This window comes from Moschus berezovskii, chromosome 25 (assembly GCF_049115385.1).
Source record: "Moschus berezovskii isolate FMDL1 chromosome 25, NW_MosBer_1.0, whole genome shotgun sequence".
Taxonomy (NCBI): domain Eukaryota; kingdom Metazoa; phylum Chordata; class Mammalia; order Artiodactyla; family Moschidae; genus Moschus; species Moschus berezovskii.
The window spans coordinates 30,715,946-30,741,291 of record NC_142484.1 but is presented as its reverse complement, the minus strand read 5'-3'; the positions used below and the strand labels follow the sequence as shown (position 1 = coordinate 30,741,291).

Sequence of the window (25,346 nt, the reverse complement as noted above, 5' to 3'; positions counted from 1 at the left end):
TCTATCTTCAACTGCAAAGAATATAATCAGTCTGATTTCGGTATTGACCATCTGGTGATGTCCATGTGTAGAGTCGTCGTTCGTGTTGTTGGAAGAGGGTATTGCTACGACCAGTGCATTCTCTTGGCAAAACTCTGTTACCCTTTTCCCTGCTTCATTTTGTACTCCAAGGTGAAACTGGCCTGTTACTCCAGGTATCTCTTGACTTCCTGCTTTTTCATTCCAGCCCCCTGTGATGAAAAGGCCATCTTTTTTTGGTGTTAGTTCTAGAAGATCTTGTACGTCATCATAGAACCATTCAACTTCAGCTTCTTCAGAATTAGTGGTTAGGGCATAGACTTGGATTATTGTGATACTGAATGGTTTGCCTTGGAAAGGAGCAGAAATCATTCTGTCATTTTTGAGATTGCATCCAAGTACTGCATTTTGGATTCTTTTGTTGACTATGATGACTATCCCATTTCTTCTAAGGGAATCTTGCCCACAGTAGTAGAAAAGGGTCATCTGAGTTAAGTGCTGCCATAGTGGTCCATTTTAGTTCATTGATTCCTAAAATGTCGATGTTCACTCTTTCCATCTCCAGTTTGACCACTTCTGGTTTACCTTGATTCATGGACCTAACATTGCAGGTTCCTAGGTAATATTGTTTTTCACAGCATCGCACTTTACTTCATCACCAATCACATCCACAACTGGGCATTGATTTTGCTTTGGCTTCATCTCGTCATTCTTTCTGGAGCTATTTCTCTGTTCTTCTCCAGTAGCGTATTGGGCACCTATTGACCTGGGGAGTTCATCTTTCAGTGTCCTATCTTTTTGCCTTTTCATACTGTTCATGGGGTTCTCTAGGTAAGAATACTGAAGTGGTTTACCATCCGCTTCTCCAGTGGACCATGTTTTGTCAGAACTCTCCGCCATGACCCGTCTGTCTTGGGCACAATAAAGGACAGAAAAGGTATGGACCTAATAGAAGCAGAAGATATCAAGAAGAGGTGGCAAGAATACACAGAAGAACTGTACAAAAAAGATCTTTATAATCCAGATAACCATGATGGTGTGATCACTCTCCTTGAACCAGTCATCCTGGAATGTGAAGTTGAGTGGGCCTTAGAAAGCTAGTGGAGGTGATGGAATTCCAACTGAGCTCTTTCAGATCCTAAAAGATGATGCTGTGAAAGTGCTGCACTCAGTATGCCCGCAAATTTGGAAAACTCAGCAGTGGCCACAGACTGGAAAAGGTCAGCTCTCATTCTAATCTTAAAGGCAAATGCCAAAGAATGTTCAAACCACTGGACAATTGCACTCATCTCACACACTACCGAAGTAATTCTCAAAATTCTTCAGGCGAGGTTTTAACAGTATGTGAACTGAGAATTTCAAGCTGGTCAAGCTGGATTTAGAAAAGACAGAGGAACCAGAGATCAAATTGCCAACATCCTTTGGATCATAGAAAAAGCAAGAGAATTCCAGAGAACATCTGCTTTATTGAATATGCCAAAGCCCTTGACTGTGTGGATCACAACAAACTGTGGAAAATTCTTAAAGAAATGGGAGTACTAGACCACCTGACCTGCCTCCTGAGAAATCTGTGTGTAGGTCAAGAAGCCACAGTTAGAACCGGACATGAAATGAACTGGTTCCAAATAGGAAAAGGAGTATGTCAAGGCTGTATATATTGTCACCCTGCTTATTTAACTTATATGCAGAGTACATCATGAGAAACGCTGGGCTGGATGATGCACAAGCTGGAATCAAGATTGCTGGGAAAAATATAAATAACTTCAAATATGCAGATGACACCACCCTTATGGCAGAAAGTGAAGAACTAAAGAGCCTCTTGATGAAAGTGAAAGAGGAGAGTGAAAAAGTTGGCTTAAAACTCAACATTCAAGAAACCTAAGATCATGGCATCCAGTCCCATCACTTCATGGCACATAGAAACAGTGACAGATTTTATTTTCTTTGGCTCTGAAATCACTGCAGATGGTGGTTGCAGCCATGAAATTAAAAGATGCTTTGTCCTTGGAAGAAAAACTATGACCAACCTAGACAGTATATTAAAAAGCCGAGACATTACTTTGCTGACAAAGGTTCGTCTAGTCAAAGCTATGGTTTTTCCAGTGGTCATGTATGGATGTGAGAGTTGGACCATAAAGAACGGTAATGGCCGGACAATTGATGCTTTTGAACTGTGGGGTTGGAGAAGACTCATGAGAGTCCCTTGGACTGCAAGGAGATCCAACCATTCCATCCTAAAGGAGATCAGTCCTGTATACTCATTGGAAGGACTGATGCTGAAGCTGAAGCTCCAATTCTTTGGCTACCTGATGTGAAGAACTGACTCACTGGAAAAGACCCTGTTCCTGGGCAAGATTGAAGGCAGGAGGAAAAGGGGATGACAGAGGATGACATGATTGGATGGCATCACCAACTCAATGGACATGAGGTTGATCTAGCTCTAGGAGTTGGTGATGGACAGAAAAGCCTGCGTGTTGCAGTCCGTGGGATGGCAAAGAGTCAGACACCACTAAGTGTCTGAACTGTAACTGTAGCTATAAAGGACCCACTCTTAGGAAAGCATTCACTCTAGGAACTTTTTTTTTTTTCTTTTTAAAGTGTAGAAATTAAGTCAACAGTTGTACTTTCATTCAGTTAGGTTAGATTTTGTGCACATAAGAACTAAATACTAAGATAATGATAATTCTCCACCAGCAGTGAAGAGTAAGAGTGGAGAGGATGTTTTTCAAGATAGCTCAACATTCTTAGTGGAACACTTTCAAAAACATAATTTAATATCTCAGCTATCCTGAAGCTGTAGGAAGGGACGATTCTTTAAACTGAGATATTTGTATGTCTTTTGGGTTGTTTCTAAACTCTTTGAACATATTTATATAAATTTTTATGTTTACATTTTTTAGGATGTCGATAGCTTTCATTCAAAATTAAGAGGTTGTCTTATGTTGGATTTCCCTGGCAGCAGACAAAAATGTGAGTGCGTATAGTTTATTTGGAAATTCATGCCAGGAAACATCAGTGGGGAGGTTAGTGGAGTGATCCTGGGAAAGGGGAAAAAATGCCAATATGGAATGTGTTTTTAAGTAAGTTACTTTGTCGGCAACTGGGACTAAATTTTTCTGTTGAGGTAAAAGACAATGTAGATCATATCTCAGATTGATCCCAGCAGAGGAGTTAAGGAGCTTCTGCCAGTTACTGGTTTAGGGATGCTCTCAAGAACACTTAACCTACCTGCCATGTAGTCAGAGAGAAACCCTCATGTGAAGACTTGCACAAGCTTGCAGGTTGTTGGCCTATACTGGAATCATGTAAGTGGTGAGGGGTTCAAGGTGAGGTGCTGCCATCATCTGCTACAGAGGTAACAATAAAATACAATTTTATTTCTTGGTTAATTGAAGATTTTTTTTAAAGATAAAAAAAAAACTATTAATTCTTTAATGTCACAGAATTTCCAGTTTTTAAGTGGTAAGGTTATTATTCTTACTTTTAAATAGTCCTTATCCCTTAGAGATATACAGTGAAATATTTGTGGATGAAATCATACCTGGAATTTGCTTTAAAATAACACATTGTGGTGAATCAGGGTTGTCTGAATGGTTAAATAACCCATGTAAGACTGTCAGAAAACATACCTTGTTGTCTTTTTCCTTTAATTGCAACTGTCAAATGTTAATAAGAACAGATCAGTGCCTTTAGAACAGATCAGTGTCTTTAGGCAGAACCTGTTTTTTATGGGTTCTGTTTTGCTGATGTTTCAATGGAACATACTTAAATTACCAGCATTTTATTTAGACAACCTGGTTTAGTTATAAATAATTTTTAGTAGTCAGCTGGCTGGCCCCCAAATAAGGTGTCAGCATTTGCTTTACATAAGACATGATCACCATCTGGTGGTGAATAACAGTAACTTTGGTTTGTATATTGCTTTATGGCTTATAAAGTGTTTTCATATATATCTCATTTATTAAAATAATTGTAGAAGTTACAGTGAATTCATTTTGTTATACTTTCTGCCAAGATTTATGAACCTGTAAGATGACATAGAACCTGTAAGATGACATAGTATGATACTTATATAGTTACCTCAGCTTGTTGAATGAATGTTGATTGAAGAAAAGTATAAATTGACACTTGTTAGGAAGGAATGAAGATAACATAAATTTCATAAAGGAATAGAATTCTTTTAAGTTCATATCTGCAGAACTGTCTTTAAAAGAAACATCAAAGTGATTTCCTAACACCTAAAACCATGGTATTGAATCATAAAGGCATCTTTTAGTGTGCTTTTAAGTTTTTAAATTCTATGAAACATACATGATGTGGATAGAAATTTGGTACTCTGTAGAGGTCTGGTGTTAGGAAATCACTAATTAGGTATTTATTTAGTTAAATAAATACTATATGACATCAAAGTTTGCCTTTGTTTTCTTTCTCTTCTTTTCCTGTTTATGCTAGTTCTTAGTCTCTCTGAATTATCAAAATTTGGGATAAATTAAAGCAATTTTTTAGCTAGTGTGCTTGATTTTTTGCTTTATTTATAATAAATATTAAAACTATAATGTAATTTTCCCCATTATTTTGTTTAATATTATAGATGAAATCAGGTCTTGTGGGTTAGCAAAGCAATTTACAACTTGGCTTTGGTTTCAGTGGATACTACCTATTTTGCAGGTTGAGCATTGTCTGAAGGTGGTGTTTTTCATTTTGAGTAATAATGCTTGCTTTTGAATTCTAAAGCACAGTGTTTCTCAACCTTTTTACCCATGATTACATTTCTAAAGAGAAAGTTTAACATTTATTTCTCCCTAGCAAGAGAAATTAAACTCTTAGGAGTAAGATTTTGTCTCATAGGGTTAAGTTGTGGAGAACTATAAACCATTATGTAAGATTTTTTACCCTCCTGCAGGACCAGTTTTTGCCCCCGTGGTTGCAGTATTGCTCCCATTGAGAATATAAACTGTAGTGAACTTTGCTTTTTATAATTGTAAATTCTCCAGAAAGCAATTTGGAAGTGAAGTGATTGTTTCAACAGTTTTTGTTTGTTTTAAATAAATTCTCATTCATTTGTTTTTGGCAGCCCTGTGTCCTCCTTGCTTTTCTCAGGCTTTCTGTAGTTACAGTGAGCTGGGGTTACTCTTCATTGCAATACATGGGCTTCTGATTTCTGTGGCTTCTTTTGCTGTGGAGCACAGGCTCTAGTGTGTGGGGTTCAGTAGTTGCAGCGTGTAGGCTCAGTAGTTATGGTTAACTGGCGCTGGTGAGAGCTGGCTTCAGTAGTTGAGGCACTGGGGCTCAGTAGTTGTGGCATATGGGCTTAGTATGTTCTGTGGCATGTGAAATCTTCCCTGACCAGGGATTGAACTCATGTCCCTTGCATTGGCAGGTGGATTCCTATCCACTGCACCACCATGGAAGTCCTCAAAAGTTTTAACTGTAAAAATGGATAGGAAAGTACCAACAGCAGTCTTGGGTGCACAACATTGTGAATATAATTAATGGCACTGAAATGTACACTTAAAATGGTTAAGATAATAATTTTATGTTGTTTGTTTTAAACATCGATCGTATAACACCCCAAGACCCATTGATTTTTGTGTACTTTAAAAGGATGAACTGTATGGTATATAAATTACATCTCAGTTCAGTTCAGTCGCTCAGTGTCCAACTCTTTGTGACCCCATTAACTGCAGCACACCAGGCCTCCCTGTCCATCACCAACTCCCCAGAGTCTACCCAAACTCATGTCCATTGAGTCAGTGATGCCATCCAACCATCTTATCCCCTGTCGTCCCCTTCTCCTCCTGCCCTCAATCCCTCCCAGCATCAGGGTCTTTTCTAATGAGTCAGCTCTTCACAGCAGGTGGCCGAAGTATTGGAGTTTCAGCTTCAACATGAGTTCTTCCAGTGAACACCCAGGAGTGATCTCCTTTAGGATGGACTGGTTGGATCTCGTTGCAGTCCAAGGGATTCTCAAGAGTCTTCTCCAACACCACAGTTCAAAAGCATCAATTCTTCTGTGCTTAGCTTTATTTACAGTCCTACTGTCACATCCGTACATGACTATTGGAAAAACTATAGCCTTGACTAGACGGACCTTTGTTGGCAAAGTAATGTCTCTGCTTTTTAATATGCTGTCTAGGTTGGCCATAGCTTTCCTTCCAAGGAGTAAGCATCTTTTAATTTCATGGCTGCAATCACCATTTGCAGTGATTTGGGAGCCCCCCAAAATAAAGTCAGCCACTGTTTCCACTGTTTCCCCATCTATTTGCCATAAAGTGATGGGACTGGATGCAATAATTTTAGTTTTCTGAATGTTGAGCTTTAAGTCAACCTTTTCACTCTCCTCTTTCACTTTCATCAAGAGGCTCTTTAGTTCTTTACTTTCTACCATGAGGGTGGTATCATCTGCATATCTGAGGTTATTGATATTTCTCCCGGCAATCTTGATTCCAGCTTGTGCTTCCTCCAGCCCAGCGTTCCTCATGATGTACTCTGCATAGAAGTTAAATAAGCAGGGTGACAATATACAGCCTTGACGTACTCCTTTCCTATTTGGAACCAGTCTGTTGTTCCATGTCCATGTCTAACTGTTGCTTCCTGCCCTACATACAGGTTTCTCAAGAAGCAGGTCAGGTGGTCTGGTATTCCCATCTCTTTTAGAATTTTCCACAGTTTATTGTGATCCACACAGTCAAAGGCTTTGGCATAGTCAATAAAGCAGAAATAGATGTTTTTCTGGAACTCTCTTGCTTTTTCAATGATCCACCGGATGTTGGCAGTTTGATCTCTGGTTCCTCTGCATTTTCTAAAAGCAGCTTGAACATCTGGAAGTTCATGGTTTTGGTGAAAAACAGAAGAATGGATAGGGAGGCCTAGTAATAGTTTTTCTGTTGTCACAGCAACCTTTTAGTTGGATTGCATTTTAGAAATGTGTGATGCCTCAGAGTGCATAGGCAAGAGCAACCCAAGATAAGAACCCAGATACTGAGCTGTGCAAAAAGGTGCTTGATTCATAACTTAGGTCTTCTGAACCATTCCTTCATCTGTTTGATACTTTAAGAAATGTTGCAGTGAGGCTTGGATTGGAAGGCCAGAGGTCTGGGATCTTCCTTCTGCTCTCTTTGATCTTGGGCAGTTACCATCACATCTTAGTTGCTAAGTTTTCTAGTTTATCAGAGAGTGTATTCAGTTCAAAAATGCTAAATCCTATGATTATTGCTGTGTTATTCTAAGGCAAATAAATACCTACCTCAATACTTAGATTTGGACATTGAATGTTAGAGCTGGAAGTCTTTAGTTCACCTGGTACAACTCTGTTTGTGGATGAAAAAATTGAGCTTTGCACCTCTTGACTCTTTCTAGTGCTTTTACATGTAACACAGTTTTAAAGAGTACTTAGTTGTGTATTAAGTGCAGGCTTTTAAGTACAGTGTGAACTTCCCTGGTGGCTCAGACAGGAAAGAATCTGCCCACAATGTGGGAGACCTGGATTCTATCCCTGGGTTGGGAAGATGCTCTGGAGAAGAGAATGGCAACCTACTCCAGTATTCCTGTGAAGAATCACATGAACAGAGGAGCCTGGTGCGGTGCAGTCCATGGGGTCGCAAAGAGTCGGACACAACTAAACAACTCTTTCTTCTGAACATTTGAAATGTTGAAGAATATGAGAAATAAGACATGGTGGTACACATAAATTTATTTGACTTTATTATTAAAGTCTATATGTATATGTTGCCTTTCTAAATCATGACCAATCAAACAAAAAGTTATGGTTTCTGCTTTTAAAAATGAACAAATCAATAGGAATTACCTAAAAGACAGATAAATTAAATAGTCACTTTCTCAGATTAAGATTGGTGAGGGTGCTTGTTAGAAATTTTGAAATTTTCTAGATTTTGCAGTTTTCCTTGTTGGTACTTGTCTGCATCTTTTCTACCAGCACCTTAGCCCATGCCATCATTATCTTTTTTGTTTGTTTGTCTGCCAGTTGCAGCACACAGGATCTTTGATCTTACTTGTGGCCTGTGGTATTTAGTTCCCTGACCAGGGGTCAAACCCAGGTCCCCTGCATTGGGAGCATGGAGTCTTAACCATTGGACCACCAAGGTAGTCCTGCCATCATTATCTCTTGCCTGGAGTATGGCACTAGCTTCCTAATTAGTAATATCCCCCTTCCCCTCACCACCCAGCTCCATTTCATTCCTCAGAACAATCAAAGTAATCTCCATAGCCCCTGTATCTTTTTAAATATAAAATTTATAAAAAATTAAAAGGTTGTATAATGAAGTTTCACATGCTCATCACCAAGGTTCAGTGAAATTTTGTAATTTTGTGTCATCTATAACTCTGTCCTCTGTTGCCTAGGTTATTATGAAGCAGATCCCAGACACAGAAGAATCTTTTAAAAACTTGTATCAGGGAAGTTGCCTGGTGGTTCATGCCTAAGACTCCCAATGCAGGTGGCCCAGGATCAATCCTTGGTCAGGAAGCTAGATCCCACTTGCCGCAGCTAAGACCTGGTGGAGCCAAATAAATATTTAAAAAGCCAGAAAACTTAGATGAGGAAGCTTTCCTAAATCCCTCCCTTGATGTCTCATTACACTCAAAATCAAAACTCTATATGGCTCCCAAGGCTTTCTGAGATAATGACCTTTGCTTGCTTCTTCAGTGACATCGTTCACCGTTTACTCTTTCCTCCCTCACTGAATGGTTTTAGTTGCCACAGAACTTCTCTGCAGGCATTACCATGTGCCTGGCACGTTCTTCCCTTCCTTGGCTTAATTGGCTGCTTCTTTATGGTATTTTCTTAATTAGACAGCTTTTCACTGATTGTTTTATCCTATGTAAAAATGTTTACCTAAAATGTTGGCAGTTAGTGCATTTAGGTGAAGGGTGTATTAGTCTTTCAAATTTTTACTAGATTTAAAATTATTGGAAGAAAAAATATTGAGGGGAAAATCCCTCCTCCTTCTTAAATACTTTGATATCACTGTTTCTTTTAAAATTTGTTTTGAGTCTTTCTCACCTTTCTTCCCTACCTATCCCTTCCTTCCTCCCGTGATTATTTAATTGATTAAAGAGAACAGAGAAAAGGGAAATAGTATTATCTGATGAGAGAGTTGGAGGCATATGTTATTGGAAGCCATTGGCTTAAGTACCTTAGACTCCCTCTGCAAGGATGCTGTTTGTTAAGTATGTATAAGGAAAGAGTAACCCTTTAAAGATGGCTTGATGTGAGGGTGGCTCACTTCATCTTACCTAGAGGCCTTTCTTCCCATGAACATTTACCTTCTTTAGGAAGAAATGCTGAATGCTGGTTATCAGACCTCCAGCCATGCTGATGTTTGTATTAGTAGGTACACTGACTACTTTGTCATCACCGACTCAATGGACTTGAGTTTGAGTAAGCTCCAGGAGTTGGTGATGGACAGGGACGCCTGGCGTGCTGCAGTCCATGGGGTTACAAAGAGACACAACTGAGGGACTGAACTGACTGACTGACTACTTTGTAGCAGAGATGTTTTCACAGTGTTGATTCTAGAATAATCTGAGCCATGTTTGGTGTGTGTCTCTACAGATACCGAATCAACGGTATAATTCTCAAAGAAACTCACAACGTAAATGGAGCGTTAGATACCCCTTGGTTTGTCTGCCAATGTAACAACTATTCTTGGATTTTTTTTTCCCATTATGGTAATTGTTTAGTGATTTATGTTACCTGGCATCTGGCATCTTGCATCTCTACACTATAGCTTTTCAGATAGTGACCTGAGTTACAGTTCAGAGTCTTGCGTCATTAGTTTTTTTTTTTAATCTTCAGAAAACTTTAGGACAATTGATTAAATGAACTTTTGAAGATAGGTATATAAAAACATAATAATTATTTCGAGGATCAAGTGAACTGTGGGACCAGTGTCATTATGTCTAAAACTGTGCTCCCCCAACAGAGTTTATAGAAACTGTCATTAAGTAAAAGCTTTTTGTAAATTTATACTTAAATCCCTGTATTTGAAATCAATGTCCTTTTATCAGTGGCCTACATAAAATCAACTGTTTTGTGATTCCAAGTGTGTCTCTGTTTATAAGCATAGAGAATGTTTAAGTAAAAGACATTGAGAAATGAGAAGAATTATGTCATTTAGTTATTAAAAGCAGCTGTAAATTTCTACCATTAAAAAAGCAGAATTGTAAATAATAAAACTAGAAATACAGAAGCAGCAGCATTCGTAAGGCTTGGTGCTGAAAGGTGCTTAGAAAAATGTCAGCTGTAGAATGTCTTTGGGGAGTGGATCAGTAATATGTTCTGGGATTCTGCCACTTAGCACTGCTTCCATACCTGCATCATTTTGTCAGACCCTCCATGAATTCACGCATCGCCTGACCTTTTCTTTTGCTTCAGAATCTTTCACCTTCCTGAGGCCTTGTGAAAGAAATGGGTCCATGTGAAAAGGTGGAGAATTAGTTCAATTGGGACAAAATATGTAATTTTTAGAATGACTTGAATCTGATTAATAGATAATTCTTAGAAATTAATAATTCCTAATGTTCCCAAAATTAAATTATTAAGAAATGTTCCAGACGATAAATAAGTAAATTTACAGATTGTCAGAGTGTGTGTTAAGAGAATGATCATATGTTTAAAAAAATATGATTGATAATTTATGGCTGTACCAAACTCTAGTCACTTGTCTCATGTGGCTATTTAAATTAATTAAAAAATCACTAAAATTAAAAGTTAAGTTCCTTAGTTTTATTAGCCACATATCAGGTACTAAATAGACACATGCAGCTAATGACTACTGTTTTGGAAAGTGCAGATATTGACAGCACTGTTTAAGAGAATGTGAAGTACAGGAATTGTAATATTTTCAATTTAACTATTATACTGATTAATTTTTCTGTTGAAATTCTTGTCTGTTTCTTATCAACAGACAAAATATTGAGAGCTACAGGTGTCCATAAGGTTATTAGCCTATAAGTTATGTTTGCAACAAAAAGTATAAGTAAATGGGATATTAGATAGACTTATTGTAATGATAATTTTGCAGTAATTTTTAATATCAAATCTTTATGTTACATACCTGAAACTAAATATAATGTTATATGTCGGCCCTATCACCACCAAAAAAATAAGTAGATTGTTAGTAAATTATGGGGGTTTATAATTGTAAATTTTATATATTATAAATTACTGTTTATAAATGTTAGTTTTAAATATGCTTGCTCTGTGTGAGCCAGTGCAGTAGCACTAGTTGTATGTGGCTCCTGAGCACTTGAAATGTGGCTGGTGTGAATTGAGATGTGCTGTAAGGATAAAAAGATAATGTTTTGAGTACTGCTGCTGCTGCTAAGTCACTTCAGTCATGTCTGACTCTGTGTGACCCCATAGAGGGCCTCCTACCAGGTTCCCCCGTCCCTGGGATTCTCCAGGCAAGAACACTGGAGTGGTTTGCCGTTTCCTTCTCCAGTGCATGAAAGTGAAAAGTGAAAGTGAAGTCGCTCAGTCGTGTCTGACTCTTAGCGACCTCATGGACTGCAGCCTACCAGGCTCCTCCATCCATGCGATTTTCCAGGCAAGAGTACTGGAGTGGGGTGCTATTGCCTTCTCTGTTTGAGTACTGAGTATCCCCCAAAAGTGTACAGTGAAGAAGACAGTCAAAAGTTACAAACTTAACAGTTACAAAGTAAGGATGTTATGGGAAAGTAATATACAGCATAGTGACTACAGTTAATAATGCTGTACTGCATATTTGAAAGTTGCTAAGCAAGTAGAAACCACAATCACAGAAAACCAACCAATCTGATCACATGGACCACAGACTTGTCTAACTTAATGAAACTGTGAGCTGTGCTGTGTAGGGCCACCCAAGACGGAAAGATCATGGTGGAGAGTTCTGACAAAAAGTGGTCTGCTAGAGAAGAGAATGGCAAACCACTTCAGTATTCTTGCCTGGAGAACCCCATGAAAGTATGAAAAGGCAAAAAGATAGGACACTGAAAGGAGAACTTCCCAGGTTGGTAGGTGCCCAATATGCTACTAGAGATCAGTGGAGAAATAACTGCAGAAAGAATGAAGAGATGGAGCCAAGGCAAAAACAACACCCGGTTGTGGATGTGACTGGTGACAGAAGTAAAGTCCAATGCTGTAAAGAGCAATATTGCATTGGAACCTGGAATTAGGCCCATGAATCAAGGTAAACCAGAAGTGGTCAAACAGGAGATGGCAAGAGTGAACATCGACATTTTAGGAATCAATGAACTAAAATGGACCAGAATGGCAGCATTTAATTCACATGACCCTTTTCTACTACTGTGGGCAAGATTCCTTTAGAAGAAATGGAGTAGCCATCATAGTCAACAAAAGAGTCTGAAATGCAGTACTTGGGTGCAATCTCAAAAACAACAGAATGATCTCTATTTGTTTTCAAGCAAACCATTCAATATCACAGTAATCCAAGTCTATGGCCGACCAATAATGCTGAAGAACCTGAAGTTGAAGGGTTCTATGAAGACCTACAAGACCTTCTAGAATTAACACCCTCAAAAAGATGTCCTTTTCATTATAGGAGAGTGGAATGCAAAAGTATGAAGTCAAGAAATACCTGGAGTAACAGTCAAATTTGGCCTTGGAGTATAGAATGAAGGAGGTCAAAGGCTAACAGAGTTTTGCCAAGAGAACGACTTGGTCATAGCAAACACCCTCTTCCAACAACACAAGAGAAGACTCTACACATGGACATCACCAGATGGTCAATACTGAAATCAGGTTGATTATATTCTTCACAGCCAAAGATGGAGAAACTATACAGTCAACCAAAACAAGACCAGTAGCTGACTGTGGCTCAGATCATGAACTCCTAATTGCCAAATTCAGACTTAAATTGAAGGAAGTAGGGAAAACCACTAGACCATTCAGGTATGACCTAAATCAAATCCCTTACGATTATACAGTGGAAGTGACAAATAGATTTAAGGGATTAGATCTGATAGAGTTCTTGAAGAATTGTGGACAGAGGTTCGTGACGTTGTACAAGAGGCAGTGATCAAGACCATCCCCAAGAAAAAGAAATGCAAAAAGGCAAAGTGGTTGTCTGAGGAAGCCTTACAAATAGCTGAGAAAAGAAGAGAAGCTAAAGGCAAAGGAGAAAAGGAAAGATATAAGCATCTGAATGCAGACTTCCAAAGAATAGCAAGGAGAGATAACAAAGCCTTCCTCAGCGATCAATGCAGAGAAATAGAGGAAAACAATAGAATGGGAAAGATTAGAGATCTCTTCAAGAAAATTAGAGATAACAAAATTATGCCCATCTTTGCATCTTTTCATGCAAAGATGGGGACATTAAAGGACAGAAATGGTATGGACCTAACAGAAGCAGAAGATATTAAGAAGAGGTGGCAAGAATACACAGAAGAACTGTACAAAAAAGATCTTCATGACCCAGATAACCATGATGGTGTGATTACTCACCTAGAGCCAGACATCCTGGAATGTGAAGTCAAGTGGGCCTTAGGAAGCATCCTTACGAACAAAGCTAGTGGAGGTGATGGAATTCCAGTTGAGCTATTTCAGATCCTAAAAGATGATGCTGTGAAAGTGCTGCATTCAATATGCCAGCTAATTTGGAAAACTCAGCAGTGGCTACAGGACTGGAAAAGGTCAGTTTTATTCTAATCCCAAAGAAAGGCAATGCCAAAGAATCCTCAGACTACTGCACAATTGCAGTCATCTCACCCGCTAGCAAAGTGATGCTCAAAATTCTCCATCCCAGTCTTCAAAAGTACGTGAAACATGAACTTCCAGATGTCCAAGCTAGATTTAGAAAAGGCAGTGGAACCATAGATCAAATTGCCAACATCTGTTGTATTGTCAAAAAAGCACGAGAGTTCCAGAAAAATATCTATATTTTCTATATTGACTATGCCAAGATCATGGCATCTGGTCCCACCACTTCATGGGAAATAGATGGGGAAACAGTGGAAACAGTGTCAGACTTTATTTTTGGGGGCTCCAAAATCACTTCAGATGCTGATTGCAGCCATGAAATTAAAAGACGCTTACTCCTTGGAAAGAAAGTTATGACCAGCCTAGATAGCATATTAAAAAGCAGAGACGTTACTTTGCCAACAAAGGTCCATCTAGTCAAAGTTATGTTTTGCTGGTAGTCATGTATGGATGTGAGAGTTGGACTATAAAGAAAACTGAGCTCCGAAGAATTGATGCTTTTGAACTGTGGTGTTGGAGAAGACTCTTGAGAATCCCTTGGACTGCAACGAGATCCAACCAGTCCATCCTAAAGGAGACCAGTCCTGAATATTCTTTGGAAGGACTGATGCTGAAGTTGAAGCTCCAGTACTTTGGCCACCTGATGCGAAGAACTGACTCATTTGAAAAGACCCTGATGCTGGGAAAGATTAAAGGCAGGAGGAGAAGGGGACAACAAAGGATGACATGTTTGCATGGCATCACCGACTCAATGGATATGAGTCTGAGTAAGCTCCGGGAGTTGGTGATGGACAGGGAGGCCTGGCGTGCTGCAGTCCCTGCAGTCGCATAGATTCGGACAGGACTGAGAGACTGAACTGAACTGAACTGAAGCAAGTAGATCTTGAAAGTTCTCATAAGGGCTTCCGTGGTGATCCAGTAGTTAAGAATCCGCCTGCCAATGCAGAGGACACAGGTTTGACCCCTGATCTGAGAAGTTTCCATATGTCACGAGGCAGCTAAGCCCATGTACCACAACTACTGAAGCCCTTAAGCTCTGGAGCTGGTGCTCTGTAACAAGAGAAGCCACTGACCTGAGAACCCCATGCACTGCAACTAGAGAAAGTCCACATGCAGCAGTGAAGACCCAGCTCAGCCAATAAATAAATAAAATTTGTTTTAAAGTTCTCACAAGAAAAAAACTGTAACTGTGTATGGTGTTGAGTGTTAACTAGACTTACCGTGCTGATCATTTTGCAGTGAAACAAATATTAAATCATTATGTTGTACACCTGAAAGTAATATTATGTCATATGTCAGTTATACCTCAATTTAAAAAGAAGTAGGTAAAATGTCAAGTAAAAATGTAAACATCTGAAATTTTAAATGACAATAGTATGTTGAAATAGCGAGTTTATAGTGTTAAATTTTATAAGTTAACATAAAATACTAAAATTAATTTTGACCTATTTTTACTTTTATGAATGAACTACTGCAAATTCTGAAATTGTGTGACTCATTTTGTATTTCTATCAGATAATGCTGTGAAAGAGCCAGTGCTTTAATAAGGAAGGCAAGTAATATATAATCTACTTCTGTATGCCTATATCAAGAATGAATATATTTGCAAAGTGAGATGAAATCATATTTAGTTATATATTTATTTTTGTCCTTTTGGATTTTTAAAAATAAATAAAATTTATTTTGACTTCTTTAAAAATTTAAAAAAATTTTTAGAAACCAATTGTATTAATATTTTTTGTGATTTCATTTGTCTGTGATGTGGAAGATATGCATAGAAAACGAGTGCAGAGCTTTTATTCAACTGATAAATGAGTGATGATAATATGAATACCATAGGCTTTCCAAGGACAAAAATGTTGCCAGAATCATTGTAAAGGTATCACAGAGGCTTTGGGGACTTTTATTGACCAGACATTAAAAGATAAATATGATGCAAGTGGAAGAAAACAGTAAACTATAGTGCTTGAATAAAGTCAAGATGAGTTGTGTACTGAGTGGATACTAAACAGGCCAGAATGATTTGAATCAAGGATTTCAGTGCAGAAGTAAGAGAGAAGGATTGGAGAGTTAGGTTGAAACTAAATTTTGGGACTCTGAGGCCTCGGTGAGAAATCTGAATGAGTTTATTAGGGTCCATCAGAGATATTTATGAACTGAGAACTGGCATGAAAGCAGTACTTTTTCTTTTTTTCTGTAGATTGGTTTAGATACAGGAGAGTATCCATACCTGTTTTTCTGAAGTGAGAAGGTGCAATATCCTGGAGAAATCGGGGAAATAGGGAGCAGGTTTGAGATGTAGAAAGGTACTGCTGTGTTTGGGTAAAAGGAAAAAGGAGAAATTGAAACTGACCTTGGATCCCCGAATATCATAAAGAAATGAAAATAAAGGTATTTTAGCTTTATATGATGTTTTGTGTTTTTAAAACTTTAAGATGGCCAGTTCAACCCTTTGTTACAGATGAGGAATTTGAGAGTCATTGTTTAAAGAACAAAGAACTTGGCCAGGGTCATAGTCTCCTTATCTTAAGTACTGGAGCTGAGAATTGAGCCCAGGTCTTTTTCTTCCTGATCTGTTGTCATTGGCATGTACTCAGTTACCTAAGTCAGTGCCTCAGTTTTTCTGTACTGTTTTACTTTGTGCAGTCAATCCCTAAGTTTTGTTATTTCTTTCCTAAATATATCTCAAATCTCCCCTACTTCTCTTGGCATCACTTCTGCCTTAGTTCAGGTTTCTGCCGTCTTTCTGGATTGATATTTTCCTGAATTTATATCTAGTCTCTACCCTGCATACGACCTCCTAAAACAAATAAATAAAAGTAATCTGTTTTCCTGCAGTTCAGTTTTTGATAGCTTTCTAAATTACAGAGCATTCTCTTGTATCTTTTGAATAAAATGTAAACTTTGTAACCTGGCCTTATAAAGTTCTCCATGATCATGCCCCTTACCTGGGTGCTTCCAGTTCCATGCTCACTTTGTTTTTCAGCCTTTTATGTCTTGTTACTTTGGTAAGCAATGTCCTTTCCCCCTTTTCTCCACTGTACCCTCAATCCCATACATTCTGGTCTTGACTTAGTTTAATTGTCAGTTTACTTGTCTCTAATCGTCCCTCCTGTGCTTCTTCCTTACCTCCAGCTCACCCACTGTTTACCCCTCGGAGAAGATTCCCTTAAGTAGGTTTATTAAAGGTAGCTACTATTTCTTGCTTACTAATATAGGTGGACTCACAGACATTTGTTGAATGGGGAAATGTTTTTATACTTCAGGGTCATTTCAAGTAAGAAGTGACTTTCAGTCAGTTCAGTTCGGTCGCTTAGTCGTGTCCGACTCTTTGCGACCCCATGAACCACAGCACGCCAGGCCTCCCTGTCCATCACCAACTCCCGGAGTTCACTCAAACTCATGTCCATCGAGTCGGTGATGCCATCCAGCCATCTCATTCTCTGCCGTCCCCGTCTCCTCCTACCTCCAATCCCTCCTAGCATCAGAGTCTTTTCCAGTGAGTCAACTTGTCGCATGAGGTGGCCAAAGTATTGGAGTTTCAGCTTTAGCATCGGTCCTTCCAATGAACACCCAGGATTGATCTCTTTTAGAATGGACTGGTTGGATCTCCTTGCAGTCCAAGGGACTCTCAAGAGTCTTCTCCAGCACCACAGTTCAAAAGCATTAATTCTTCAGCGATCAGCTTTCTTCACAGTCCAACTCTCACATCCATACATGACCACGGGAAAAACCATAGCCTTGTCTAGACGGATCTTGGTTGGCAAAGTAATGTCTCTGCTTTTTAATATGCTATCTAGGCTGGTCATAACTTTCCTTCCAAGGAGTAAGCGTCTTTTAATTTCATGGCTGCAATCAGCATCCGAAGTGATTCTGGAGCCCCCATAAATAAAGTCTGACACTGTTTCCACTGTTTCCCCCTCTATTTCCCATGAAGTGGTGGGACCAGATGCCATCATCTTCGTTTTCTGAATGTTGAGCTTCAAGCCAACTTTTTCACTCTCCTCTTTCACTTTCATCAAAAGGCCTTTGAGTTCCTCTTCACTTTCTGCCATAAGGGTGGTGTCATCTGCATATCTGAGGTTATTGATATTTCTCCCGGCAATCTTGATTCCAGCTTGTGCTTCTTCCAGTCCAGTGTTCCTCATGATGTACTCTGCATAGAAGTTAAATAAGCAGGGTGACAATATACAACCTTGATGTACTCCTTTTCCTATTTGGAACCAGTCTGTTTGTTGTTCCATGTCCAGTTCTAACTGTTACTTCCTGACCTGCATACAGGTTTCTTAAGAGGCAGGTCAGGTGGTCTGGTATTCCCATCTCTTCCAACCTGTACTTCAGAGCCCTTGTATATATATATATATATTAGAGAATGCTATAGACTATATCCAAGATATATTTGATTATGGAAACTTTTTAGATAGAATAAATGTAATTTCTCCTAGATTACTAGCAGTATTTGGGAAATGCTAAATGTGTGTGTCTTTTGTTTCCCTCAAGCCTAATTAATACATTTATACCACATAATCAGGCTCATGCCCAGAGGATATTTGGAGGAACTCTGGTTGTTTACATAGTTGAAAGAGAAAACTTTAGGGAAGATATAGCTATCTTCAAATATTTGAAGGTTCCATTAAAAGAGGAGTTGAAAATATTTTCTTTGAAACTAGAGAATAAGAGCAAGAACCAGGGGGAGGAAGGTGTAGATAGGCAGAGGTTTTACTTTGTATAAGGGTAACTTTCTAATAATTAGAATTTTCTAAGGATAAGTAAATGTTCTGTCCCTAAAGCTTGTCAAGCAAAGATTTATAGGGATGCTCTAGAGGAGTTTAGCACATTAGGTAAGGAATAGTTCAGAAGGGTGGTTTTCTGCAATAGTTTGAAAACCATTAGGCTCTATTTCTGACATAGCTATCAATTGGAATTTATATTCATTGATCCTTTTCTAATTCTGTGAATCCATGACTTGGTTTGCAGTCTCAGTCAAGAAACCAAATATGAGAAACATACAGTAGAAATTTTAATTGTATGGTTAATTGCTTTTACTTGATTTTTTTAATAGACTTTATTTTTTAGAGCAGTTTTAGATTCACCCAAAGAAATTCAGCACAAAGTATAGAGAATTCATATATACGCTCTTCCCCTAGGAATATGTTAATACAACCTCTCTCACTGTCCACATTCCACAGTATCGTGGTACATTTGGTAAAATGAATGATCCCTACGTTGATACGTTATCGCCCAAATGTCTACATTTAGAGTTCACCCCCCTCCTTTTTTTTCCCTATTTCTTTGGCAGTGTGCAGCATGTGGGATCTTAGTTCCCCAACCAGGGATCAAGCTGCAGTGGAAATGTGGTGCCTTAGCCACTGGACCAGCAGGGAATTCTAGAGTTCACTCTCAGTTATTGATGTTTTGAAAGAAAACGTGAATATTCTTTCTCATCTTTAAGAAAGTGGTTTTTAGTTTCTTATCCTAGTTTAGTCTTTTCTGATTCAGAGGTCTAAAAGATAACTAGATCAACATCTATTTTGAAAAAGTAGTCATCTTTCGAGAAAGTTCTTTTTTTCAGTAATCTCATTAGAAATGTTTTATTTTGCTGACTAATAGTATTTTTTCTTCCTTTTAAGTACCTAAAGAATTGGTGGAACTCCATTTGAAGTTGATGAGGAAGATTGGCAAATCTGTTACAGCAGACAGATGGGAAAAATACTTGATCAAGGTAAATGTTTATAAATCAACTTCTCTGAAATATTATTCTATCTAGCATAAATTGATGTTATGTTTCATAATGTGCTCTGACTTTTAAAACGTTCTCCTAAAAGTTGCAAAATATGAACCAGAAATCCATATGATTACTATAACTTTTGCAGCAACTGTGCACTGGTCTAGAGTCCTAAAGATTTTAGAGGTGTTCCGTATCTTTTGTGCCAAACACTGTGCTCAGGACTCTTCATGTTTTCTCTCAGTTGATCCTTAAAATCATCCTAATCAACTTAATTAAGGTACAGACAGGGCCCAATAAAGTTGTCATTTTTTTTGAGCTCACATAGTATGTGTAGACAGAGCCAAAATTTGTCTTTTACCAAAAGTTAAAATGTCTTTTACTTAAAAGGTAATACTGACTCAAAAACTCTTGGGTCAGTATGAAAGACTTCTAAGTTATCATTAGACCAAACCTATTGTAAATGAGAACAGTCTGGGTAATCAGAAAACAGTTGCTTTGGGATAAACCCTGTTAATGGCAAGGCCATTCAGGAAAAATTGTCTGGAATTGCATCCAAACTTTGACATCCACACAATTTTGTGTGTGTGTGGGGGGGTGGTATTTGAACTCTTAACATATTAGAATATTAAGATTATATTTTTAGGTGATTGAAAAACTGGAATTTTCTTGTCTTGACAAAATTTGTCTTTGCGTACATGTGTTGTCATATCTGCTTTTGCAGGGATAGTGTATATATATGATTGTCGAGTGCTATGAAAAGAAAAACCATCAAGAAACAAGAGTTGCTTTTTCTTGTTATAAAAAATCACACTTGCTGTTCCAGTTATCTTTGCTGCATATTGTTTTATGTCACTTAATTTGGACATCACTCCAAATTAAGTGACATAAAACAATCATTTTAATCACCTCAGTGACACTCTGGTTTGGGAATCTGAGGTCACTTTCACTGTACTTTGTTGGTTGACGCAGTCCCAGATTTAGGGAGAGGAAGACTAGACCCTCAACTCTCAGTGAGTGGTAGGAGTGTCTTAACTTTTGAAATGCCCGCTCTGAGATGAATCAATATTTTTTGTACAAGTTTGAAACACTGAAAAGTTGGCTTAGCATTTCAAAAATTTGATGCTGTGGGATTTTCTAAAAGCCTTGGCTAACTAATGTTTAATTAAATCTCTGAACTATATTAAACTGTGAATAATAAAGGAGCAGATTTTTAACTATTTAAAGTCTTAAAAAATGCCAGTGGTTGAAGGGAGGTACCAGTGAAGTTGCTGTATTACCTTTAACGAAATATTCATTAAGGATTAAGAATCTCGATCTGGACCTTAAAAAGAGGTACTGGAATTTCAGTACAGTAATCTTTTTAGTTATTTTATTTATTGTCTATGCTAGGTCTTTGTTGGGCTTCCCTTGTGGCTCAGCTGGTAAAGAATCTGCCTGCAGTGCAGGAGATCTGAATTCTATCCCTGGGTTGGGAAGATCCCCTGGAGAAGGGAAAGGCCACCCACTCCAGTATTCTGGCCTGGAGAATTCCACGGACTGTATAGTCCACGGTGTCGCAAATAATTGGACACGACTGAGCAACTTTCACTTTGACTTCACAGGTCTTCGTTGCTGCTCAGGCTTTTCTCTAGTAATAAAAAGTGGGGCGTACTCTCTCATTGCAGTGGCTTCTCTTGTTGCTGAGCACAGGTTCTGGGACCTACCGGCTTCAGTAGTTGGGGCACGTGGGCTCAGTAGTTGCAGTTTCTGGGCTCTGGAGCACAGGCTCATGGATGCGGCTCATGAACTTAGTTGCTCCATGGTATGTGGGATCTTCCTGGACCAGGGATTGAACCTGTGTCTCCTGCATTGGCAGGTGAATTCTTTACCACTGAGCCACCAAAGAAGCCCAGGATAGTCATTTTTTGTTTTTTAATTTTAAAAATTAATTTGTTTATTATAGTTGGAGGCTAATTATAATATTGTGGTGGTTTTTGCCATACATTGACACGAATCAGCCATGGGTGTACATGTGTCCCCCCCAGTCCAGAACCCCTCTCCCACCACTCTCCCCATCCCATCCCTTTGGGTTGTTTCACTGCACTGGCTTTCAGTGCCCTGTTTCATGCATTGAACTTGGACTGGTAATCTATTTCACATATGGTAATATATGTGTTTCAGTGCTATTCTCTCTAATCATCCCACTCTGGCCTTCTCCTACAGAGTCCAAAAGTCTATTCTTTATATCTGTGTCTCTCTTGCTGTCTCGCATATAGGGTTGTCGTTACCATCTTTCTAAATTCCATATATATGCATTAATATACTGTATTGGTGTTTTTCTTTCTGACTTACTTCACTCTGTATTATAGGCTCTAATTTCATCCACCTCATTAGAACTGACTCAAATGCGTTCTTTTTAATTGCTGAGTAATACTCCATTGTGTATATGTACCACAGCTTTCTTATCCATTTGTCTGCAGATGGACATCTAGGTTGCTTCCATGTCCTGGCTATTGTAAACAGTGCTGCAATGAACATTGGGGTACACGTGCCTCTTTCACTTTTGGTTTCCTTTGTCTGTGTGCCCAGTAGTAGGATTGCTGGGTCGTATGGCAGTTCTATTTCCAGTTTTTTAAGGAATCTCCACACTGTTCTCCATAGTGGCTGTACTAGTTTGCATTCCCACCAGCAGTGTAAGAGGGTTCCCTTTCAGGATAGTCATTTTTAACAAGACATTTTAAAGCAGTGTAATTGTATCTAAACCTGTCTGTTAAAGTAGATTTGGTTGTTTTTTACACATTCTAAGAACTGAAGTAGAAATATCTTGTATCCTAATCTCAGCTCTGCTGTTAACAAACTTTGGATCCATGGATGATCTGCTTTTGCCCCCGTTGTATCTTAGTTTCTTTATAAAATGTGAAAATTAGAACAAGATGATTTTAAAACCCTTATGTTTTATGGTTATAACCACAGATTCTAACTGAGTGTTTTTTAGTTGAAATATATTCACATAACATAAAATTTGCCCTTTGAAAGTATACAGTTCAGTGTTTTTTAGTATATTCATAAGGTTGTACAACCATCACCATTATCCAAAACAGAACCTCTTCATTGCCCCATAAAGAAACCCTCATACCCATCTGCAGTTACTTCCTCCTTCCCTACTCCTTAGCAACCACTGATCTCTTTTCTGACTTTATGGATTTGCCTATTCTGGAGGTTTCATATAAATAGAATTACAATTTGTAGCCTTTTGTTTGGCTTCCTTCACTTAGCATAATGTTTTTAAGGCTCATCTATGTTGTAGCATATATCAGAACTTTGTTCCTTTTTTAGCTTGATTAATAGTCTGTTATGTGGATAATACTACATTTTATCCATTTATGGGTTTATGATATTTGACTTGTCTCTCTTTCGGCTATTATAAATAGTACTGCTATGAATATTTGTGAACAGTGTTTTGGTAGGTGTGGTCAGTTTTTTGAGTATTTATATAATGGGGTTGCAAAGAGTCGGACACGACTGAGCGACTGAACTGAAACTGAACTGAACTGACCTAAGGGTAAAATTGGTAGGTCATATTTTGAGAAACTCTAATTTCTTGAAGAGATCTCTTGTTTTTCCTATTCTGTTGTTTTCCTCTATTTCTTTGCATTGATCACTGAGGAAGGCTTTGTTATCTCTCCTTGCTATTCTTTGGAACTCTGCATTCAGATGCTTATATCTTTCCTTTTCTCCTTTGCTTTTCGCTTCTCTTCTTTTCACAGCTATTTGTAAGGCCTCCTCAGACAGCCATTTCACTTTTTTGCATTTCTTTTCCATGGGGATGGTCTTGGTCCCTGTCTCCTGTACGGTGTCACGAACCTCCGTCCAGAGTTCATCAGGCACTCTATCTATCAGATCTAGTCCCTTAAATCTATTTCTCACTTCCACTGTATAATCATAAGGGATTTGTTTTAGGTCATATCTGAATGGTCTCGTGGTTTTCCCTACTTTCATCAATTTAAGTCTGAATTTGGCAATAAGGAGTTCATGATCTGAGCCACAGTCAGCTCCTGGTCTTGTTTTTGCTAACTGTATACAGCTTCTCCATCTTTGGTTGCAAAGAATATAATCAATCTGATTTCGGTGTTGACCATCTGATGATGTCCATCTGTAGAGTCTTCTCTTGTGCTGTTGGAAGAGGGTGTTTGCTATGACCAGTGCATTCTCTTGGCAAAACTCTATTAGCCTTTGCCCTGCTTCATTCCGTGCTCCAAGGCCAAATTTGCCTGTTACTCCAGGTGTTTCTTGACTTCCTACTTTTGCATTCCAGTCCCCTATAATGAAAACATTTCATGCAAAGATGGGCTCGATAAAGGACAGAAATGGTATGGACCTAACAGAAGCAGAAGATATTAAGAAGAGGTGGCAAGAATACACAGAAGAACTGTACAAAAAAGATCGTCACGACCAAGATAATCACAATCGTGTGATCACTCACCTAGAGCCTGACATCCTGGAATGTGAAGTCAAGTGGGCCTTAGAAAGCATCCCTACGAACAAAGCTAGTGGAGGTGATGGAATGCCAGTTGAGCTACTTCAAATCCTGAAAGATGATGCTGTGACAGTGCTGCACTCAATATGCAGCAAATTTGGAAAACTCAGCAGTGGCCACAGGACTGGAAAAGGTCAGTCTTCATTCCAATCCCAAAGAAAGGCAATGCCAAAGAATGCTCAAACTACCGCACAATTGCACTCATCTCACACGCTAGTAAAGTCATGCTCAAAATTCTCCAAGCCAGGCTTCAGCAATATGTGAACCGTGAACTCACAGATGTTCAAGCAGGTTTTAGAAAAGGCAGAGGCACCAGAGATCAAATTGCCAACATCCGCTGGATCATGGAGAAAGCAAGAGAGTTCCAGAAAAACATCTATTTCTGCTTCATTGACTATGCCAAAGCCTCTGACTGTGTGGATCACAATCAACTGTGGGACATTCTGAAAGAGATGGGAATCCCAGACCACCTGACCTGCCTCTTGAGAAACCTGTATGCAGGTCAGGAAGCAACAGTCAGAACTGGACATGGAACAACAGACTGGTTCCAAATGGGAAAAGGAGTACGTCAAGGCTGTATATTGTCACCTTGCTTATTTAACTTATATGCAGAGTACATCATGAGGAACACTGGGCTGGAAGAAGCACAAGCTGGAATCAAGATTGCCAGGAGAAATATCAATAACCTCAGATATGCAGATGACACCAGCCTTATGGCAGAAAGTGAAGAGGAACTCAAAAGCCTCTTGATGAAAGTGAAAGAGGAGAGTGAAAAGGTTGGCTTGAAGCTCAACATTCAGAAAACAAAGATCATGGCATCTGGTCCCATCACTTCATGGGAAATAGATGGAAAAACAGTGGAAACAGTGTCAGACTTTATTTTTTGGGGCTCCAAAATCACTGCAGATGCTGATTGCAGGCATGAAATTAAAAGACGCTTACTCCTTGGAAGGAAAGTTATGACCAACCTTGATAATGTATTAAAAAGCAGAGACATTACTTTGCCAACAAAGGTCCGTCTAGTCAAGGCTATGGTTTTTCCCGTGGTCATGTATGGATGTGAGAGTTGGACTGTGAAGAAAGCTGATTGCCGAAGAATTGATGCTTTTGAACTGTGGTGTTGGAGAAGACTCTTGAGAGTCCCTTGAACTGCAAGGAGATCCAACCAGTCCATTCTAAAGGAGATCAATCCTGGGTGTTCATTGGAAGGACTGAAGCTAAAGCTGAAACTGCAATACTTTGGCCACCTCATGCGACGAGTAGACTCACTGGAAAAGACTCTAATGCTACGAAAGGTTGGGGGCGGGAGGAGAAGGTGACAACAGAGAATGAGATGGCTGGATGGCATCACTGACTCTGTGGAC

General features: G+C 38.9%; 1 protein-coding gene across 1 annotated transcript in view; it reads left to right on the top strand.

Moving 5' to 3' along the window:
- Nucleotides 1-25,346, top strand: part of RSF1 (remodeling and spacing factor 1) — a 153,127-nt gene that overhangs the window by 34,582 nt on the left and 93,199 nt on the right. Inside the window, exon 2 of the mRNA XM_055416058.2 lies at nt 19,369-19,460. Coding sequence (XP_055272033.1) covers nt 19,369-19,460 — 92 coding nt within the window. The remainder of the gene's footprint in view (nt 1-19,368; nt 19,461-25,346) is intronic.